General features: G+C 44.0%; 1 protein-coding gene across 22 annotated transcripts in view; it reads right to left on the bottom strand.

Annotated features, from left to right (window-relative positions):
- cacna1ab (calcium channel, voltage-dependent, P/Q type, alpha 1A subunit, b) overlaps positions 1–20,807 on the bottom strand; it is a 71,018-nt gene extending 50,211 nt beyond the window's left edge. For 13 of the 22 annotated variants that reach the window (XM_031877028.1, XM_031877038.1, XM_031877045.1 and 10 more), the window contains exons 1-23: positions 20,404–20,806; positions 20,030–20,182; positions 19,680–19,867; positions 17,565–17,668; positions 17,308–17,423; positions 17,132–17,176; positions 16,117–16,209; positions 15,677–15,874; positions 13,940–14,052; positions 12,362–12,474; positions 11,293–11,424; positions 11,102–11,174; positions 10,039–10,159; positions 9,793–9,860; positions 8,952–9,058; positions 7,498–7,669; positions 4,961–5,538; positions 3,945–4,252; positions 3,389–3,521; positions 3,132–3,261; positions 2,696–2,755; positions 1,934–2,040; positions 976–978 (exon numbers count right to left, since the gene is read on the bottom strand). In XM_031877028.1, the coding sequence (XP_031732888.1) occupies positions 976–978; positions 1,934–2,040; positions 2,696–2,755; positions 3,132–3,261; positions 3,389–3,521; positions 3,945–4,252; positions 4,961–5,538; positions 7,498–7,669; positions 8,952–9,058; positions 9,793–9,860; positions 10,039–10,159; positions 11,102–11,174; positions 11,293–11,424; positions 12,362–12,474; positions 13,940–14,052; positions 15,677–15,874; positions 16,117–16,209; positions 17,132–17,176; positions 17,308–17,423; positions 17,565–17,668; positions 19,680–19,867; positions 20,030–20,156 (3,089 nt within the window). In that variant the 5' untranslated portion in view covers positions 20,157–20,182; positions 20,404–20,806. Of the gene's footprint in view, positions 1–975; positions 979–1,933; positions 2,041–2,695; positions 2,756–3,131; positions 3,262–3,388; positions 3,522–3,944; positions 4,253–4,960; positions 5,539–7,497; positions 7,670–8,951; positions 9,059–9,792; positions 9,861–10,038; positions 10,160–11,101; positions 11,175–11,292; positions 11,425–12,361; positions 12,475–13,939; positions 14,053–15,676; positions 15,875–16,116; positions 16,210–17,131; positions 17,177–17,307; positions 17,424–17,564; positions 17,669–19,679; positions 19,868–20,029; positions 20,183–20,403 lie in introns of all 22 variants that reach the window. The other 9 variants (XM_031877030.1, XM_031877039.1, XM_031877050.1 and 6 more) reach the window with 4 other exon arrangements.
- Positions 20,808–20,815: the final 8 nt, after the last annotated feature.

Here is a 20,815-nt window from a genome sequence, read left to right as displayed (position 1 = left end):
GGGGGGGGGGGGGGGGGGGGGTTTGGGGGCAGGATGATGGCTTTAATGGTTGTTGGGGAGGTGGGGTTGAAAGGTGTGTGTGTGAGTGGCGGAGTTTGGAAGGGCAGAAAGGGGTTATTTACGGACTGTAGGGGGTTATCTTCAGACAGGGGTGGAGGCGGGGGGTGGGTGAGGATAACGGCAAGCTAGGGAGCAATGGGTGACACTTGTTCCCAACATACAGCTCGTGATTCAACGCAAGAGAGTGCAACAACTCGTTGTGACATAAACTGTCAGATGTGGCGAGATTCGTTAAATTTAACTAAATCTTTATACAAATATTTAAAGAAAGCAAACAAATAAATCTGCTTTTCTCTTCTATTATCTATTAATAAGTCATTATGGTGCTACCAGCCAGGACCAACAGACTTTATTTTACTAACGTTATCGCCTGCTCATTAGTAAATGAGGCAGCGGTCAAATAGTCCAAAAAATGCCCATTTTCCTAAACACCTTTCCTCGACCTTTCCGTAGCCTTTGGAGAATTCGATCAGCTTCATAGAGCCTCGTAGTGGCGCTAGCACGGCTGCTGTTTTTTATCCTTTGTTTTTATGGAGATAGTGGAAGACTTGGACTGACCCTGAGGTTCGGAGTCTGCTTCACCAGCTTGGAGTTGGAGCAAGTTTACAAAAATCAAAACTCCCCTTTCTGTTTGCTTAAGCACGAGGAGGTGGTTTGGAGAATGTTTCGAGTGCTACAAGCACTACAATATTCCATTGTTCTCTCACTCTCTTCGCTGTATGTTCAGAATACGAAGGGGGAACAATGTAATGATAGATCGTAGGAGAGGCTCTTATGGAAGGTATCTGGAAGGAGGTGACGGCATCAGCGGGAACAAAAGCTGTAAAGGGCCTGAGGCGGGAGCGTTGGTAAGCAAAGGTTTGGGGGATCAAAGTCGGGGCTTTAGATGCAAGAAAAGAGGACGGGACGACTCACGGCCTGGTTAGTGGAAATATCAGAGCAGCATGGATTGGCAAGTAGGCGACCAAGGGAACAGGAGCAAGGAAGAATGGGGAAAAGGAAAATGTTGAGAAGGAGCAGGTGGTGCTTTTCACTGTATTAGGTCAGACAGTGAAGGGGAATGAGGTTGGTGTGATGGGATTGTTTCAGGCACGGTTTAGGGTTTGGGGGGTGAAACGTGGGTGAAGATAGTGTAACTACACTCTAAAAACTAATTTAGGGTTCCTCACTTGGAACTACAGAAAACTATCAGGAAAATACTGTGATAATGGTTTCAAAGGAGTACCTCAGGGTACAATGTGAGGTTCCCCAAACATTGCAGAATCAAGAAAAAGCTAAATGTTACGAGGAGCCCATTTTTTCTAAATTGTTTTAGAGTGTAGGTTTGGAGATTGGTGATGATCATCGAGAACTTTAGGAAAAGAACTGAAGGAGTAAAGGATTACGGGCTGTAGTCCAGATGAAAGTGGCGATGAAACATAGAGAAAGACCTGCTGATTCGATGTCAGATGTGTTGATGACCAATGAGGAGATAGATATGGAAATGTGGAAAAAGGGTCGACATAGAGAGACAATGACAAGACTACAGAAAACAGTTAAAAAAAGAAAGAGCCAACCAATAAAGAAAGAGAAATATCAACGCAAGACGAGAGCAGGAATAGAAAGTGGAGGAAGAAGAAGGAGGGAGAAAGCAATAGAAGAGAAAAGGAGAGTTTAAAAGACATAAAGGAGACACAGGGACAGAGTGAGAAGACAGAAAGAGAAGATGGTAGACAGACAAAGACAGGAGGTGGTGATTTCTGAGGAAGATCAGCATTGCCTGGCTGGGCGACAAGGGTCTTTCTGTGGATGGTGGAATGTGTGTGTGTGGGTGTGTGGGTGGGGGTGGTGGAGATGATGAGGAGGAGGGTAGGGGTGGGTGGGGGACACTTACGTGAAGGCGAAGGCCACCAGAGCACCACTAACCACTATAAAGTCCAGAATGTTCCACAAGTCGCGGAAGTAGGAGCCCTGGTGGAGAAACAAGCCCAGCACCACCATCTGGAAGACAAAGAGCACGCTCAGTACACCAAGCTGAGACACACACACACACGTACGTACGCACACACGCACACACACACACGCACACACACACACACACACACATACACTAACATACAGAGCAGGGGGGTCATGTACAGTCGACTATGTTTTTTTGCCCATTGATCCATTGGTTTCCATTTTTCTACACCAAACAAAAGAGCTGACACATCCAATTCAACAATTTGTGTGTTTGTGACTTGGTATTTATCTTATAATTGGTATAGAAATCAGCCTTCTGTCCCCTCGGGGCACTGGGCCTGGAGACAAACGGATGTAACGCGTCCTAAGTAGGCTAAATATCATGATTTATTGGGAGAAACCAAGCAGTTCTTAGTAAAATCAGACACCTAGTACAGACAAAAATGCCACCGCGCTGATTCGACTGTGAGACGGACAGTCTGACCAGGCTCTCTGGATCGGACCGTCAAATAGTCGACTATTGGGGGTCACCATGAATACATAAAATAACAATGCACTCGCAGACAACAAGAACATCAATATGAGAATACACAGAAAAAAGGCAATCATACAATTATGCAAAACAAAGGCATTATAAACAAAGTCAACACACACACACACACACACACACACACACACAGTGATACTTTGTTACCTTGATCAACATTTCAAACGTGAAGACGCCTGTGAAAATGTAGTCAAAATAACGCAGCACCTGCAGAGCAACACAACAGCGTGAGATATAATTACACTGGAGAGAGACGAGCAGAAAGATGAATCAGTGAAGGAGGAAACACAGCAGGAGAGATTAACAGAGAGAGAGAGACAAACAATCAGACAGCAAACAGAGCTAATCCCAATCTTAATCCTGTCTTCATTTTCAAACAAACAATTTCACAATCTACTTGCCAAATCCAGTTTCCCTTGTTACGTGTGTTTCTGATTAATAAAAAAGAATAATTTATTCACTTTTTACATCTTTGAATATTTTGTTTTCCTTTTTTTATTAGTGCTAAAACAAGAGAGTAAGTGGACTGAGAGACATTTTATTTCTTAATGTGTACAGAAGGACACGCGGAGCGATGTCTCACATTGTTTCGCGGTGAGTCCGGCGAGACGGGGTCCTCTGCGGCGAGGGCGATGCTACTCATCGCAATGACGGACAGGATGCTGAACTCGAAATACTTCAGAGTCAGGATGTAGTGACAGCACCTCCGAAACCTGGTGCCAACGCACAGACGAGCAGAGGAAACAAGCCGTGTGAACACATTCGATAACTATTCTATGTCCTCAATGAGGACAAAGGACAGTGTCTTTACAGCGTTTGACCAGGCGCACGAACACTCACGGGTTGGTGGTGGACATTATGAAGCAGGAGCTGAAGGGAGGCATGGGTTTGGGGCCGTCTTCGTCTCCTCCCTCGTCCTCCTCCTCCTTCTTCTCCTCGCTCTTCTTCTGGTCCGTGTTGGCGTTCTTGTTCACTGAGCAAGAGCAACGAGAGAAAAGACAGGAAGAGGATTGGACGGACAGAGAGACAGAAAGAGGTCAGCGTCACCAGAACGAGACGGTAAACACATGAAACACATCCAGCCAGCGTTGTTTTCCAGGAAAGGACTGAACGAGACTGGATTTGCAGCAGTGTTCACCAAATACGGATTCACAATATGGATTTTGTTTTGCTGATATTGATAACCAGTTAATGACCTGCTTCTTGTAGCCGATACGGATATGATTTGAAGACATTTTGATGATTTAATATTCAACATTTTTCTTTGCCTTTCACTCGATCCAGTCTGTTTGTTATTGTGCGTTTCCCTCAAGGAGTAAAGTCAAATAATTGTATCATCCGCATGCCTACTTATACCCTCGATTGCACACGACTGATCCCCCCCCCAGATGCTCACCTTGCAGGATGGCGTTGGTGGAGGGGTAGGGGTAGACGGGCGGCATGTCTATCTTGGTGTACTCGGGTTTGGCCATGCTGGTCAGGATCAGGCTGTCCATGCTGTGGAGCAGAGTGTGGGTGTCGGCGTCGCGGCAGTTCAGCAGGTTGTTGACGTGGTCCGGGTGGTCGGGGTGATGCGGCGGGAGGCTGTATGGGTGCTCCTGGGCACTGACCAGCTTGCTGTTGTTGCGGAAGTTGTCCAGGTCCTCGTTGTGCTGCTGTATGGGTCGCGCGGTGGAGAGGCTGGGCCCGGTGCTGTGGTGCTCCCTGACGGAGGAAGGAAGGAAGCAATCAGGAGTTATGGACCAGGTGATCAAAAACAGCAGATATAGATGCCAACACATAGAACGTGTCCATTAAAGGAGCCTGGTCAGTGTTCTTTGGCATCGGACATGACGTACACTTCGTCAGTCACTCGGTAGTGAAGTGAGTCGTTAATCAGTCAAGTTAATGTCTCTTTTCCTAAACCTAACTCATTGGTTTTGTTGCCTTAACCTAACTTCCTGTAAAGAAGGACGTTTACTCTGAAGAAAAGACACTATGTAGGCAACGGTAACGACCAAGAAACGATGCGAGTGGGTTACGTAGAGCGTCATAGTTTGAAGCTTAGAGGGCCCTGACCAAGCTGTGGTATTTGACGTGTTGTGAGAATGTGTGTGTACACAGAACATACTATCAAACTATTTATTTAGTGCACAGAGATGGACAGACAGGATCTTTCACTTTTTGATGACCTGCCATAAAATACACTTGCTTTTCACCGAAATATTAACAGCACCTCGGACTTTTAATGGTTTTATTTAACTGACATTGGGCACTGAGGAGGTAAAATGATCATAGGCAGCAGCTACCAGGCAGCCAATCACGCAAGAGCCAAAGGTTACTGGCCAGTGTGTCGGGGACGCTTCCTAAACTCTCAAAGACAAACTTGAAAAAGCTTGTCCGGTTGAAAGTGAACCCGTCCTTTATACTCGCCTTCTGGTGCGGTGCCCTCTGCTCTTCTCCTGGTTCCCGTGTCGATGCCGTCTCGCCTTCCGTTCCTCCCCTTCCTCGCCTTTCTCCCCCTCCGTCCCTCTGGATCTGTGTCTCCTGCCTTCCTCCCCCTCCCTGCGGTGCTGCCGGGACCTCCGGTGCTCGTTGTTCCCCTCCACCCCGACGCTACGGTTGGGGGACACGCTGCGGGCCTCCCGGCCCTCCCTGTTCCTGTGCCGGTGGCCCCGGTGGCTCCTGTGGATGTGCCTCTCCTCCCCTTGCTGGCCCTCCACTTTGCCCAGGGACGTGCAGCTGAAGCCCCGCTCCATGCGGGTCTCCACCGGCTGGCCCGTCTCTCCGCCGTCCGGGCCGTTGACTTTCCGATGATGGTGGTGGTAGTGGTAGTGGTGGGTGGCTCGGCGTTGGTTGTCGATGTCCTGGCGCCGGTACTCCTGGTCCAGAGGCAGCTCACCGGGTTGGGTCTTGTTGGTGTTGTTGTTGCGGTTATCCTGCGGGTTGACCACCAGCGGCCGGTCCAGGTGGGTCTTCATATCACCACGTGCTTTCCGTGGATAGGACACCTGGGTCGGGGAAAAAGGGTCGCATATGGGATGAGTGGATGCTGTTAAAACTTGAGATACATTTTAAAGGGCCCCACCCAAAATCCTTCCTGATTCATTCACGATAGTGGCAGCAGAATTCCCAGAGACGGTTCATCTCACAACCCGAGAACAGGCGAATGAACTTACCTGCATGACAATTAAAATATATCTGTTGGGGATTAGGGTGAACTGACCCTTAAAGGCCAGCTTCCATCAATGGAAAACGTAGCGCCATCTCTGCATGTAAATACATTGCTATGAGCAATGTAGCTATAGCTTTAGTTGTTTCTTGTTAGCAATTGTTGACATAATTCACTTTCTCTTGTCTAGGAGATCCAGTCATTTACTCACTGTAACATGTATGTACAATTCACACTAAAGGCTGATGGAAAAAAGCATTTTTTTGCCAATTGTTGACAAATAAAACATCCAAAATCAACAACAATAAAGTCATTGTCTTTCATGCATTTTAATATCTGTATAACCGGGTTGTAACAGCGTTCAACGAGCAGAGGCTCATCAAAATACATCGCAATTGCACTAACATGTGTTGCAGTAGCAGATTGCCTCAATGCAGGCAGAAAGGAACCCCCCCCCCCCCCCCCCCCCCCCCCCGTTCCATCCCCCGAGCCACAGATATACACGGCTCGGCAAACAGCTTAACATTTTTGTCTCCACATGAACAATTTGAAATCAAAATTGTCATGAATCTTGATCAGAACCACAACATGGCAAACAGCTCCAGCTGTGAGCACACAGTCTGCAGTGGACTCTCCTGATCAAGTTGTTTTAAGTGCATTACACTTCAGCCCCGCTCCAGCTTTGAGTCCGCTGCCTTCTTCGGGTACAGCTCTGGATGTCTCTGCATGCCCCACTTTAATAATACATTGCTCCCAAGCACGCAGCTTCAAGCCGTCCCATATAGCAGCGGCTAGCGCAATAACAACACTCTTTTGCAGGCTTAAAGGGACATCACAGCCTGGATTCAAAAAAAGCTGTGAAGTGCAGCGTGACCCATAATACACAGTGGTTGTAAACCAGGTCAGGCGCTTGTGTTGGTGTTGCTACTGAAGATCACTACACATTACATACAGATGTGCAGAAATATAAAGTCATTTAAGTGCAAAAGTAGTGCTCAACTGCCTTTAAACTTTCAAGTCCGTTTCATCTACAACTTCATGGATGTGGTTGGTGATGTCACAGTGCACTGACACACCCTGCAGTACACTACTACATCACTGCAACGATGTGAGGAGTAGGACATCAGCCAAAACAAGATTTTCAGCTTGGGAGTATAGGCTACGCTAATACACATGGCTGTGATCCGCCAGATAAGAGTAGAAGAAGAAACATGGTCTTCAGCTGGTTGTTACGATTAGACATTGGAAGTTGGAAAAGCTGATCGGTCATGTGAGTTAAACGTTTGCATTTCTACATCCCATAAAAGTTAGAGGGATCACTTACCAAATGTTACCTTCTACATACAGCTTTTCTAATGAAATACTTCAAAACAATATGTGGATGGAAATAAGGCCAATGTCATCGTCAATAGTGGGGATGAACTTCAAATATCACTGAAATGGATGTTTGTGTAAACGTTAATGATCCCAGACTAAGATCATCTTACTGCAGTGGAACAGAGATGAACTTCATCTCAGGATTTTAAGAATCTATCACCGTACCAACTTTAGGAAGACACAGAAAAAGTCTGACTCTTGGTGAACCATTGACATACACTTTCAGGTGCATCTTGTCCCTAAAATGTTGGGACCTAGCTGTGATATAAAGCCGACGTATGAATCAAATTATATTTTGTTATTCAAAATCAAAATGAATCCACTTTTTTGATTTAATACACAAGAATAAAAAATGATAATTTCCCTTTAAGTGGTTGAAATGGCCAATAATATCACTCATTGTGTATGTGTGTGTCCTCACCTCCTCCCCTTCACCTCCCACCTTCCAGTCCTCTTGCTCCAGCTCGTTGTAGAGTGCCTCACGACTCGTCATCAGGTTCTGTCGGCGGATCTCGCTTGTCCTCTGCTCCCACACCGACTTGTTGCCCTTGATGTGGTTCTTCTGCTGCTCTTTGCTGTTCGGAGATAAGCTACTACACTCTCAGTTATTCCACCTCAGCACTCCGCCACAGACGTTTTACGCTCAAGTTGCTGGATCTTCACTCATATAAGATCTACAAGGCCAAATGTAAAAGTTTGTTCTGACTTTTGTCAGTGTGCAGTGTGCAGTGTGCAGAGCCCGCCTCTTTTCACATCTAACTCTGTGCGTGTAGTTTGAGTTGGTGTTTGTTGAGTTCAACATTGTTCATTACGGGTTTTAATGAAGTGCGTTTTACAAAGGACTGAGTTAAAACGATGTTTTTGTCAATGGAGTCTAGTGTCTTTGAGGAGAGCGTATTCATTGTACGTTATGTGCGTTAATAAATTACAATAATTGTCCAAATTAAAATGTTTTAATAGGTCTATAATTTTTGAATCTGTTTCTATTGTTTTGAGAAATGCAAAATCAATATTCGCCACTCAGCCCTGCTGACAAATTGCCCCAGTGGCCAACAGCAGTACTGCCAAAGCATGTTCTCTATAAACCACTATTATATAAGAGAATACTAATCGAATACTAATAGTTTACAGGACTCCGCGGCCATTTTGGATCATGTCTGTCCCCTAAAGGTGTCAAGTAAGACAGGAGGAAATTCATCATCTCCAAATGTTTTAGAAGAGTCCAACAAAATAATGTGAGGATGAGAAACGTCACCAGATTTTTCACAACCAACTGGTTCCAAGCTAATGAGCTAATTGGCTTTAAAAACACACTATTTAGATTCCATAACTTATAGGAATCATCCACACATATGTTATGATTGACAAGCAAAGGTCTAGCACAAAACCAGCAGCTTCTAATCTCACCATCAAAGGCTTCGCCTGCAGCGACTGAAGAGTCCGGTGGCTTCTAAAGGAGCAGCGGGGTTGTTTCTTTGTGAGCATCATATTGATGTGTCCTATTGTCAGCGTTTTCTGCTGCCAGGAGCAGATTTCTACAGACTTGTCCGCCTCTCGCTCTTCTTCACTCCACAAAGCCTTTTGGAATCTGTTCCTTTCACTCTCGGAACAATCGCCTCATCATATTTTAGGAGGACGAGGACGTGGGGAGAGTGCGATGGTGGGTGTTTGTGTGTGCACATGAATGCCTGCCAATCACGAATGTTAGCAAAGATACAGTGCTTTCACCAAAAAAAAGAGTGAGGCAGAGAGACTTTTGTGCAGAAGTATGTGTGTGTGTGTGTGTGAAACAATGCTGTGTGTGCAGGTGCATGTGTAATTTTCGAGTTAATATTGTGTTGATGTACAGTGCGTATAGCGTATGTCTGTACTTACGCCGCAATGGACAGGTTTGCTGCTGACATCGGGCTGACCTCTGCCACCTCCTTGGCCTTCTGCATTGCCGTCTTCTGATTGGCTGCTGACTCCTGTTCCTCCTCGTCCTATTGGAGGAGAAGAGAACAGCTTTTGGTTGTTGAATCAATTTGAAAATGAAATGAAAATGTGTAATACACTTAATATACTTAAAAATAAGATGATTAACAAAATGTAAAACAGGTATGAACGCTAGTTTGTGTATGAATTATTGTTTGGGACGTTGTTGGGGGTATAGGGGAGAGCGGAGTTGGTCGGGTCCTTTTCAGCAAGTTAAACAGCAACTACACCATTGCTCATACTCAGCCACACCCTCTTTTCTTTCAACCTCAAAGAGGAAACTTTGTGACTAAAAACTCACATTTTATTCATAGTTTTGAAATCTATAGCGTGCAAACCATAATCTTTTTAATTAGGACACATACCAAGAAAGACCAAACATGCTGGGAAGCTTATTTTCTGGCGTATCAGTTGATGAATTGAATTTTTGTTTTGTTCGCTAGCACACGAGTCCAAAGTGTGTCCGCTCTCACTGGGACGGCTAAGAAGAGTTGTTCATAGTTCCCTTCGTCGTAACGAATCAACAAACAACCAGACAGATGCTTTCACTTATAGAATAAGTTCATACTGTGAAGTCCACAAGTGAATATTTACTCAAGTGGCAGCCAGAACACCTTTCTATATGAATGTAATGTATGAAAATACGATAACTAAAATGTTTATTTATTTTTTTCTTTCTCAAATATTGCAAATAAAAGATGTCGAAACTGAGATTGCAATTGAAATGGTATTCTTTCTGTACCTTGGTGAGCTCCTGGGCGTTGGCCAGATTGTCGACGGCGATGGCCAAGAAGACGTTCAGCAGAGTGTCTGTGGCGGCAGGAGTCAAGGAGGAACATCGACGCATGGACAGGACGAAAGGAGACCATCTACTACACTCCATCATCACTGTGAGAACATGATCCGTCTGTGTCTTGCACATTGTGTGTGTGTGTGTGTGTGTGTGTGTGTGTGTGTGTGTGTGTGTGTGAGCGTTCAGGCAGGATACAGTTGCCAAAGAGTGTGAGGACGATGAAGAAGATGGAGAAGATCATCCCTTTGTCGTTCACTCCTCCCTGGGACTTAATGCCATCGTACATCACCATGTTCCAGTCCTCTCCAGTCAGGACCTACACAGACAACAAGACATTCTCTTACTATTAGTATTATTATAATCATAATACCATTATTATAATATTTATTATTAGTGCAAAGAGCTGCACACAACAGCAGGAGGAGTGAAACTCTTTGAAACTCTGGCACAAGAATTGTCTGCGGGATTAATAAAGTTATTTTTTTTCTAAATAAATCTGATATGAGAATCAGACAAAAACTATATGAACCATCATCATCATCACATCACCTGTTGTAAAACATTCATGTAACAAAAACAACTGAAATGAAAGTAAAAAATAAATAAAGTAAACTGAACTCAGTAGAATTTAACTGAATGTATCAGGCAGCATTTTTAATTATGATTTGTAAAATGCCCCGAGCCCAAAGACGCTTCTCACAGACCGATGCGTGATCATCAACACACACACACACACACACACACACACTTCTGAGTCACTCAGACACAATAAAGCGACACAAAAGCCGTCTCAGTCAGGACCGAACAAGTCATCTGACAAACTGATGACATGACAACAATGGGCATCGTTAAACTTCACTCTAGAAAAGAGCTTCGGCTCTCTCCCCAAAATGTACCCGAGTGTGTGTGAGTGTGTGTGAGTGTGTGTATGAGTGTGTGTGAGTGTGTGTATGAGTGTGTATGAGTGTGTGTATGAGTGTCGCTTACATTCATGTTTGGTAAACACAGCAACTGGAACCTAACTTTTAACCACATTGTAGAATTGAATCCGCTAAATAAGTTCAACTTTTATACACATAAGATAGTATGAGTAGGAGGTTATTAAATGGAACTATTTATTCTGGCATTGAATAATATGAAATAATAATGTCAGAACACGTTTTGTTTATCAAAAGGGATCATATGAGCAAAATCAAAGCAATAAGTCATTTATTTGTGTACATAATCACGAGCATCTCTTAAAGTCTCTCTTCCGTACCTGAAACACCGTCATGATCGCTGCTGCAAACGTGTCAAAGTTCGTCGGAGGAGTTCCGGTGTCGAAGTTGAATCTGAGAAGAAGAAAAGGAAAAAAAGTAGAACGCCGTCACAATCACATGAACAATAAACGACAGAAACAAAGTTCATTCAGAGAAAAGAGGGTTTTTTATTTTTGGTGTTGATACTGACTGTCCTCCAAACAGCTGCATCCCCAACAGGGCAAAGACCACGATGAAGAGGAAGAGGAGGAACAGCAAGCTGACGATGGACTTCATGGAGTTCAGCAGAGAAACCACCAGGTTTCGAAGAGGAGCCCAGTACCTGAGGAGGAAGAGGAGGAGGAGGAGGAGGATTAATGAAGGGAGGGCAAAAGGTAAGAAGGGAGAAAGAGATGAAGGAAGAGGACAGGAAAGAAGGCAGGAATAGAGGTGAAGAACGTGAAAGGAAGAACATTTAAAAAGTGATGGAGGAGAAGAGGTTGTAAATTGAAACCTACAACTTTATTACTGCATTTATTGAGCACAGGGATTAAACATGTTGTTAGATTTAATCTCAAAATAATCATTAAGACACTTTTTAGCTTTTTTACACTTTTCACACATATGTAAAAAATACTTCGATCCTCAAATTATAGAACATATTTCATGAGGGATTCCAGTTTGTATTTACTTCTTCTATAATTCTATATTCATTAGGTGATTTGTTAATTGTTAGGGGTGGGGGGGTGATGAACAACTCTTTTTCTGAGCTATAGTTTAGAGAATATTATTGATCCAAGATGAAACTGACAGAAGAGCAGGACTCTACGAATCCGTCTGCTACTTCAGCACCACGGACAGCGCCATGGACTCATCAGCCCACGGTCGGACTGATTCCAACCTGCTCAGACCTCAGTCTGATGAAGGATCAGGAGACGTTTTCCTTTTTATTCGGTCTTCACCGCAAGAACTAAGAACGACCGTAGTTCTTAGAACAATATTTTGAGGCTCACGGTTCGGTACGCGTTACGAACCGAACAATACGTTTCAATAATACTCGTGCATTTGGAAAATGCAGAAGCTTAAATTGTGGGAAATATAATGCACTCAACATGGCAACCCACCCGACGTAACGGACAACGTGCTGTCTGACACTCCACCACGTAACAGAAATCTCTATATACTGTATATACTGTATATATATATATATATATATATATATATATATACACACACACACACACACACACACACAGACAGACAGAGAAGGAGGAGCTTACTTGGTGACTTTGAAGATGCGGAGCAGTCGCAGAGCTCGTAACACACTGATCCCAAAGGAGGTTCCTGGTTTGATGGTGGCCCACACCACCTCGAAGATGCTGCCCACAATGACCTGCACACGCACACATGTCAGACCGTCATATCCTGTTGGGTTCATTCAGGGTGTTTGTCGCCAGCAGACTCTGACTTTATATCAATAATGAACACCGATGAATGCAGAGTTATTTACTTATTTATTATTTAAAAAAATGATCCCCAGCAAAAGGCAGAAGAGTTTCTACTGTGCATGTGAAACCATGCGTCTGTAATTCATGGATTTATTGATACTGCAAGAATATTTTTGGGGTATTTTAGATATTACAACTTTTAACCAATTTCAAGAACATTAAATGGAAAATGCGAATGAACGCTTGAGTCCATCCATTAGGAGTTGGTTCATGGAGATAAAAGAGTAGGTGGCTCCAAATCTCCGGGCGGAAAAATCATGATACAGATACAGAGGAAGAGGGGAGAACAAAATCAGATTATTCAATCGTTGAAGTCACATAATTCACGTACGTCTTCGCGTTTTTGCTGAATCTGTTTCCGCTGCACTTTGTCGCATTTCACTTTCGTCAATTCATCACATTTCCCCCTCAATGAAGAAGTAAAAACTCTTTTGTGATATTACTATTTCTTTAGAATTTTCAGGTGTTTTTATGCAAACATGTAACCTGTACAAACAGGTGGTTGGAAACACACCTGAACATTTACTTCCAGTGAGATTTTGGTGTTTGCTTGTTTCCCTGCAGATGTTTCCTAAAGTTGTTTCTGGGAGTTTGTGGACTGATAGGATTTCATGAAATCTGAATAGTATTAAGTCATTAAATCGTAGTCCTTCTGAATCCTTCAACTGATCCTAAGTTTAGCTACAAACATGATAAATAACTGAAGCTCTGAGACAGTCAAGAACTAAAACTAAACTGAAAATATTTCGTATTTCCCTCTGAAATTAAAAAAAGAGGGAATTTATTTGACAAATGGTTAATTAGACTACAAGCTAACAAACTCTATATTTGACCAACTTGTAACCAGACACAGCTTTCTGAATACAACTCTTTTTACAGCTACTTCAATCTTCCAGGTATCTAGTGAACCGAAGGTCCTTCAGCCGTCTCTGAGTTAATACACTTTGAAATCCTCCCGGATCTGTTGTTTGTGATGAATGACCATAAAAACGAACAAACACGTTGTAGCTGAGACAACAGAAGCATTCGGAGTGTCTAACTCCACTCGCTGCCTGCTGACCTGGATACAGTTTCTCGTGGCGTCACTTTACCGCGTGTTGTATGTCAGCATGTAAGAAGAAGTAAAACCGGCCAATAAGCCTCCGCAGCGACGTCAGCGGGACAAACGAATGTTCTGTTATTGCACAAATTATTGGTGACAAACGCGGCGCTGAATCTGCTCATTGTTCATTTGTCGCAGAGCTACATGAGAAAAAATCTGTTGATTAAATGGAGTGTTGGATTTGTTTTTTCACCCACTTACAGTGTGTGTGTGTGTGTGTGTGTGTGTGTGTGTGTGTGTGCACTCACCACACAGTCGAAGCAGTTGAATGAGGAGTGGAGGTAGGGCTGGATGCCCAGACCATACATCTTGATACACATCTCAGACATGAACAAACCGAGGAAGATAAACTCTGCATAGACTGGAGGGGGGAGGAGAAAGAGAGAAGGAAAGGGGGGAGGAAGGAGAGAGAGAGAGAGAGAGAGAGAGAGAGAGAGAGAGAGAGAGAGAGAGAGAGAGAGGGGGAGAGAGGAGAGAAGGGAAGGGGGGGAGGAGATAGAGAGAGGGAAGGAGGGTGGGAGGAGGATAAAAGAGGAAAAGGAGGGAGGATGGAGAAAGAGAGAGGGAAGGAGGGAGGGAGGAGAAAAAGACAGGAAAAGGAGGGAGGAAGGAAAAGAGAGAGGGAAGGATGGTGGGAGGAGAATGAAAGAGGGAAGGAGGGAGGGAGGATGGAGAAAGAGAGAGGGAAGGAGGGAGGAAGGAGAAAGAGAGGAGATGATGGAGGGATGAATAAAAAAGAGAGAAGAAAAGGAAGGAGGGGGGAAGAGAGAAGGACAGGAGGTAGGGAGGATAGAGGGAGTGGGTTAAATGGGGGACAGAGGAAGGTGAAAATGAAAGAGGGTGAGGTCATGGAGAGATTAAGAGTGGATTGAAATAAAAAAAGAGGGAGGGAGGTGGAGGAAAATACAGAGCACAAGAGAGAGGTGGAGAAGTCAGATAAAAAGAGAGAACGTGGGGGAGGAGAGGAGGGGAGGGGAAACAAAAGAGGAGGAAGGGAAAGTGAGAGAGAAAGAGAGTTAGATGAGTGGAAGTCAATAGTGGTGCGAGCCCAGCGGTGTATGACAGTCTGGTGATGAATGGACTCCATCAGCAGCTTCATATGCTAATGAGACTGGACACCAGCCAGTGTGTGTGTGTGTGTGTGTGTGTGTGTGTGTGTGTGTGTGTGTGTGTGTGTGTGTGTGGTCATGTCAGCAGCAGCATCAAGTCTGCATCTAGAACTAACATAAAGAATGAAATAAGCAGAATGTAAAAATGCACTCACAGTTGTATCATTGATACGGTGAGGAGCAACAACTTAAAGTCTTTCTGTTCATATTTAGTTTTGACAGTTATTCAAAATAACAATTTGCTGCTACGAAGCTCACGCTGGATATCTGGGACAAAAGCAGAATACTTATGTGTCATACTTGAAAACCTGAAGTGTATTTCTTCATCATAAAGCTGTAGAATAATACTTGATTTGGCCCGTGTTGTATAAGTATAACTGAGCAAGCGTGACTAAAACAACAGGGGGAAGATGAAGAATGAGGTGATGATGGATGAGATCGTACAAAAACGCAACACTTCTGCTATTTAAAGGAGTTCAAATTGTAAATGTGTGGCGTGCATGTGTGGGAGGAAATTTGAAGTGAATAGGACGAGGTGTGTGTGTGTGTGTGTGTGTGTGTGTGTGTGTATGCTAAAACATTTTGACAGAATGCAACTTGTGTCATAGTGGAGTATGGATACACCAGAAAGCTATATTGTGTTTGCAAGTGCCTCAGCTAACTACAGTAGCTTCCTAACACATAGCTCATATTAGCTCGCTAGCAGCTAACTTGTCATCATCATCACTTTAGCTATCAACTGCAGCCCTGGCAGACACAGGGTATGGTGGCTTTAATGGAAAACCAATAAGAACTGCTAAACAAATATAAATATATATGTCGACTGTCCATCCCTGACATGTGTGTATTGCGTGTTTGATGTGTGTATCTACTCACAGAGGAAGTCAGAGAGCATATCAGGCTGGTTGTAGTGCACCGCAGCTACACACATGGTGTTGAGCCCCACCAGGCAGAGCACCGTCCAATAGAAAGCCTGAGTCTTCACTATCTTGCGGATGAAGAATCGCAGTCGTCGCTCCTTCTTGCTGTAGTTGGAGCCGTCTTTCCCGCTCTTTATGCTGGAGCGGGCAAAACCTGGGGGGGGGGGCATGAAGGTGTATAGTTAAGTTTGACTGATATAGTTTCTCTTTTTGGACCCATCAATACCCCCACTATAGCGGATATAATGCTCATCACTAACATTTGATGACATATGACTTTTTTTGCTTTACTATTAGCCCGCTGCTGATGTTCAGCTGAAGTTTGGCTTGGAAAGAACAGAAACTTTGAAAGAGGTTTGTTGTCCTCACATGTCTTCGTCCCTCTGTTTTTCTCACCTACTGCATCGCCCATGTTGTCCTCTCCTTCCTCAGGGTTCAGCAGCTCCGTCTTGTTGTTTTTGGTTTTGATGGTTGGCCTTCGCCTCGACCCTAGCGATGAGGAAAAAAAATATATATATTGTGTCTTCTGTTTATCTAAATATCTCTCAAATGTTTCTGTCTTACCCACCCAACTGTCTTATGATAAACCCCACCTTCACTGCTTCACACCTTCAGTTGAGCAGCTCCGAAGTTGCTGAGCATTATTAGCTAAACACGCTGGTAAGACCTGCGTACCCTAGAATAACCCTTTCACATTATTAGTCACATATAGAAAATCAATCTGCTCCTTAAACACGTTTTGAATTGTTCTTTCGTGTCAGCTATTTATTGGCCACGTTTCATGTTGTCTGGAGACAAAGACGATGTAAATATATATCTAGGAAGACGCAAACAGCAGAACAGTCACGTGAGTTTAATGTTCGCCACGTCAGAACAATAGACTCTATATAAGACGTGGACGTAGTCATCGTGACGTCACCTATTGGTTTGTGGACTGATGTTTTGAAGCCTCGAGTTCGGCGCCATCTTGGATTACGGCCATCGCCATGTTATATTGTTGTTATATATTTGTGACCATATTTGGAATGCGAAGGAGTGACGTAGAGACGCTGTTTAAGTCTCTGGTAGAGACCTGTCAATCACTGTGTAGCCCCGCCCTAAATCATCCCCTGCTTTACGGTCTGTTTGACTCTAAATGGACCATAATGTACTAAATGAACATCATGCTGTATATATATATATATATATATATATATATACAGACATAATATGTGAATGGAAACACGGTTACTGTGAACGCCCGCTTCTCTCTAAATCTCTAGTCTCTATGAAGCTCTGTCTTCAATACTGTCCTTTGCTGACTGCACTAATTCACTAGCCTCACTCTTTTTCCTTACAGCTCACACACACACACACACACACACACACACACACACACACACTTAAAAATAAGTGAGAGAAGGCCAGTTACCATCAAAGTTCCCTGTGCCGTCCTCCTCGGCCAGAATCACCTCTTCTGGACAAGAAAATAACATTTTAGTCACTGTTGGTTTTTCCGCATAGAGTATGTGTATACATGGGAACGAGCAGCGTGTGTCTGTGTGTGTGTGTGTGTGTGAGAGAGTGTGTTTATCAGTGTGCACTGACCTGCTTTGCAGATCCACTCCAGGTACCCGTTGAGCTCTCTCTCAATCTGCTGCTGTCGCCTCAGCTTGAGGAACTCGCTCCTGTTCTCCACTCGCTCTCTCTCTTTGGCAAATTCACTGCGGACGCATTGTTTTTCTGTGTCATTTGGTCTCATTTCGATCAAACAAAGCAGAAAATATAAATCGTACAAAGGCAAACAGAAGGAACAGGTATTATATATTAAACTGTGTGACGGTGAGAGCTTGTGAGGAGCTTACCCTGAGAGCACACCCAGCACCAGGTTGAGCATGAAGAAGGAGCCGATGATGATGAGGGGGATGTAGTACATCCAGTTCCAGGCGCTGCCCTCCACGTCATTACTCTACGGGAGAAAACACAGAGACAGACGCGGTATTACTCATCTAATATATTAAAATGTATATGTTCAGTAAGACTGATGACGACCTGAATGCTCAGAAATGTTTCACTTTCTTGTGCAGACTTTGATGTTTGAATATTTTATCTGCAGTAGAGTGAGACTAAACTTCTCAGTGTAATACGGTTTTGGTTCCATTGTTCTAGCTCACTTTATAACTATTTATTTTTTGCACAAAAAGTTAAAGTTGCCCCGGGACATTTTGCTGTAAACAAACCAAACTTATATGTTTACACACCCGGTTTTGCCAGTTTGTGCAAAGTTGGGCGGGGACAAATAACGTTAAGTTGGTGGATGAAATGTGGTCTGCTTTTGGAAGTTAACAGTGTAATAATATAACAATGTAATATTTGTTGTGTCCACTCACTCATATTATTAATTGACATAAGTTGCATTCAGTCGTAATGGAATTATCATGCTGTATTGAAGAAGACTTGAAACTAGAGATTGAGACCATAAACTCATGTTTACAATGTTTACTGAGGTAATAAATCAAGAGAGAAGTAGAGTCATTTTCTCATAGACTTCTATACAACCAGAGGAGTCGCCCCCTGGTGGACACTAGAGAGAATGCAGCTTTAAGACTTCAGCATTGGCTTCACTCGGCACAACAGGAGGTTGCCGCCTGGGTTTTACACAGGCTTCAGGCAAGGTTATGAATTAGGCGGGTAAGTATTGAAAAAAAAGATGTTATGTTACAGTATTAAGCTGTTGCAGTTTTAGCTACTGTGTCTAAAATCCCTGACCGAATGATTTGCGATTTTGTTTGAATTTCTATGAGATCACAATCAAGCTACTTGGCTAATAATAATGAAGCTAACTAACTGAAGACACCAGGATGGACTGGAAGATGTTGGCAACTTTATCTTTAATGCACAAGAACCAAGGGGAGATCGGGTATGTGTATTATTCTGGCTTGAGGAGTGACACATGTTCATGTCCTAAAACCTGACACGGCTGCAGACTTATTTGCGTGCAGACAAGACAACATACGGACACAATGCCATGTGTCACATTACAGCGTCTCCTGCTTTCACAAACATCGATCACACCGAGGTGTCTGCTGAGCAACGTCAATAGCGACAAAATTGATTGACACTATGCCACTTCCTTTTTTTTCCCCCACAAATAAGCTGACAATGAGAGAAATCAGGTTACCGGAGCATCTTGTGCTTCTGTTTCCCGTGTAACGCCTAAATGGAACTATCAGCTGATTATTATCTGCTGCTGGAGCGCTTGTGTGCATGTGTTTTATTCTGCATGGTACAGCTAGTGCGAGCAGCGCCGTTCTCTATTAAACTTTCATTGGTTTCCTCCTGACTGCCCGTGTGAGTGTGGAAGTCGGCCTCTATCCATCAGAAAAAGATGTTAAATATAGACGAGACGGCCCAGAATAGAGAGTGGAAGAGAAGGAGGCGGAGAGGGAGGGAGAGAGCGACCCCGACGGCAGGAAAAAGGACAGATGAGAAGACGGATAAAAGGGAGTCGGAGAATGAGAGAGAGAGAGAGTGGGATGGAAAATGGCTTTTAGACAAATAAATGGTGTTTTGAATCAAATCTCAAACTACTTTAAGCCTCATTTGGCTTGATGAAATTCAAGCCAATCACCAACCCCTCCACACCCAGCCGCCCCCGCGACTCCTTCAGGGTGCTAAAAAGGATACGGTACAAACCCAACGCACATCGCAGAGATCACTAAAAACAATCGCAATGGTGACTTCATACATAACATGGACCCAAGCTGTTGGTCAATACAAGAAGCGGATATAGTCCCAGTGACGTCACCCATTGGTTCGCAAACAACGGTTATGAAGACTTGAGTTTGGTCGTTTAGTCGTTAGTTGATATCGTGGTTTTTGGGCCGTCGCCATCTTGGTTTAAAGCAACCAAAAGCGACACGAGAGGGTGGAGCTAAGTACAACCGAACCCCGAACAAGACATTTCTTAGCTAACTCACATAGTAGAGCATTTCCGTCCATCCCTCCATGGTGATGCACTGGAAGACGGTGAGCACGGCGAACAGGATGTTGTCGAACTGGGTGATGCCGTAGTTGGGTCCAATCCAGCGATCATCGCACTCTGTGCCGTTAGGACACAGCCGCGACGGCAACTTTGTGCCGCACGGTAATGAGTCCACTACCTCTCCTGATTAAGGAGAGAAAGATCCAACGATGCAAGGAATTCAGTTTAGATCAGAAAGCTAATTCTAACAAACACATGTTACAGATCAACCGGTGCTTTTCCCACCATGGCAAGTCAAAAGATCTGCAGTGAAAAAGGAACGGCTTTTGGACTTTTCTTTCTTACGTGTGACTTTGTCGAAGCAGGTAGTGTGGAACTTCCCCATGTAGAACTCCAGGCCGATGATGGCGAACATGAGGATGGCCACGAACAACAGCAGGCCAATCTGCAGCAGGGGGATCATAGCCTTCATAATGGACTTGAGCACCACCTGCAGGCCTGGAGGACACAATCAGATGATTAACGTTATATGTTATAGTGGATGGATTTGGGGCTTTATTTCAAATATTGAAGCATTCAGAGACTTCCTTATTGATGGGTTTGTTTCTGCAAACCAAGCAACAAGGGGAGCACTGTCAACCGGTTTTAGTAAATGCATGCATTGGTTTTGTCAAATTTCCAAGTGAAAATGGGCAGCGTGCACACAAAGAAACACTTACTGGGAATCCCAGACACCAGTTTCAGTGGTCGTAGCACTCTGACGGCTCGTAGTGTCCTCAGGTCAAGCTGAGACCCCACTGACGACAAAATACTGCAGAGAGAAAGCAAGAACGAGGGAGGGGAAACAGAGAACGTCACTTTAAAGGTGTATGTCTTTCAAACATAATCGAATCAGCTAAAACATGCCTCGTCACACTCTGTGACGTCCCATTCATTTCAGAACAGAGTGCCTAAACTACCGACACTGGCATGTTTCCACAAATGAATGTGATCACACCAAAATCTCTAAGTTTTCACATCTGAAGAAAACACCTACCGAGAGGAGTTAGAAGGGACAAAGGTGGTCGATTAGATTAATACAAATAAAAACATTATCCATTGATAATTGACTCAAGGGGGGGGGGGGGGGGG

This window comes from Anarrhichthys ocellatus, unplaced genomic scaffold, assembly GCF_004355925.1.
Source record: "Anarrhichthys ocellatus isolate YVR2014 unplaced genomic scaffold, GSC_Weel_1.0 scaffold124, whole genome shotgun sequence".
Taxonomy (NCBI): Eukaryota; Metazoa; Chordata; class Actinopteri; order Perciformes; family Anarhichadidae; genus Anarrhichthys; species Anarrhichthys ocellatus.
The sequence above is the reverse complement of the archived record's forward strand: the minus strand, read 5'-3'. Positions and strand labels throughout refer to the sequence as shown.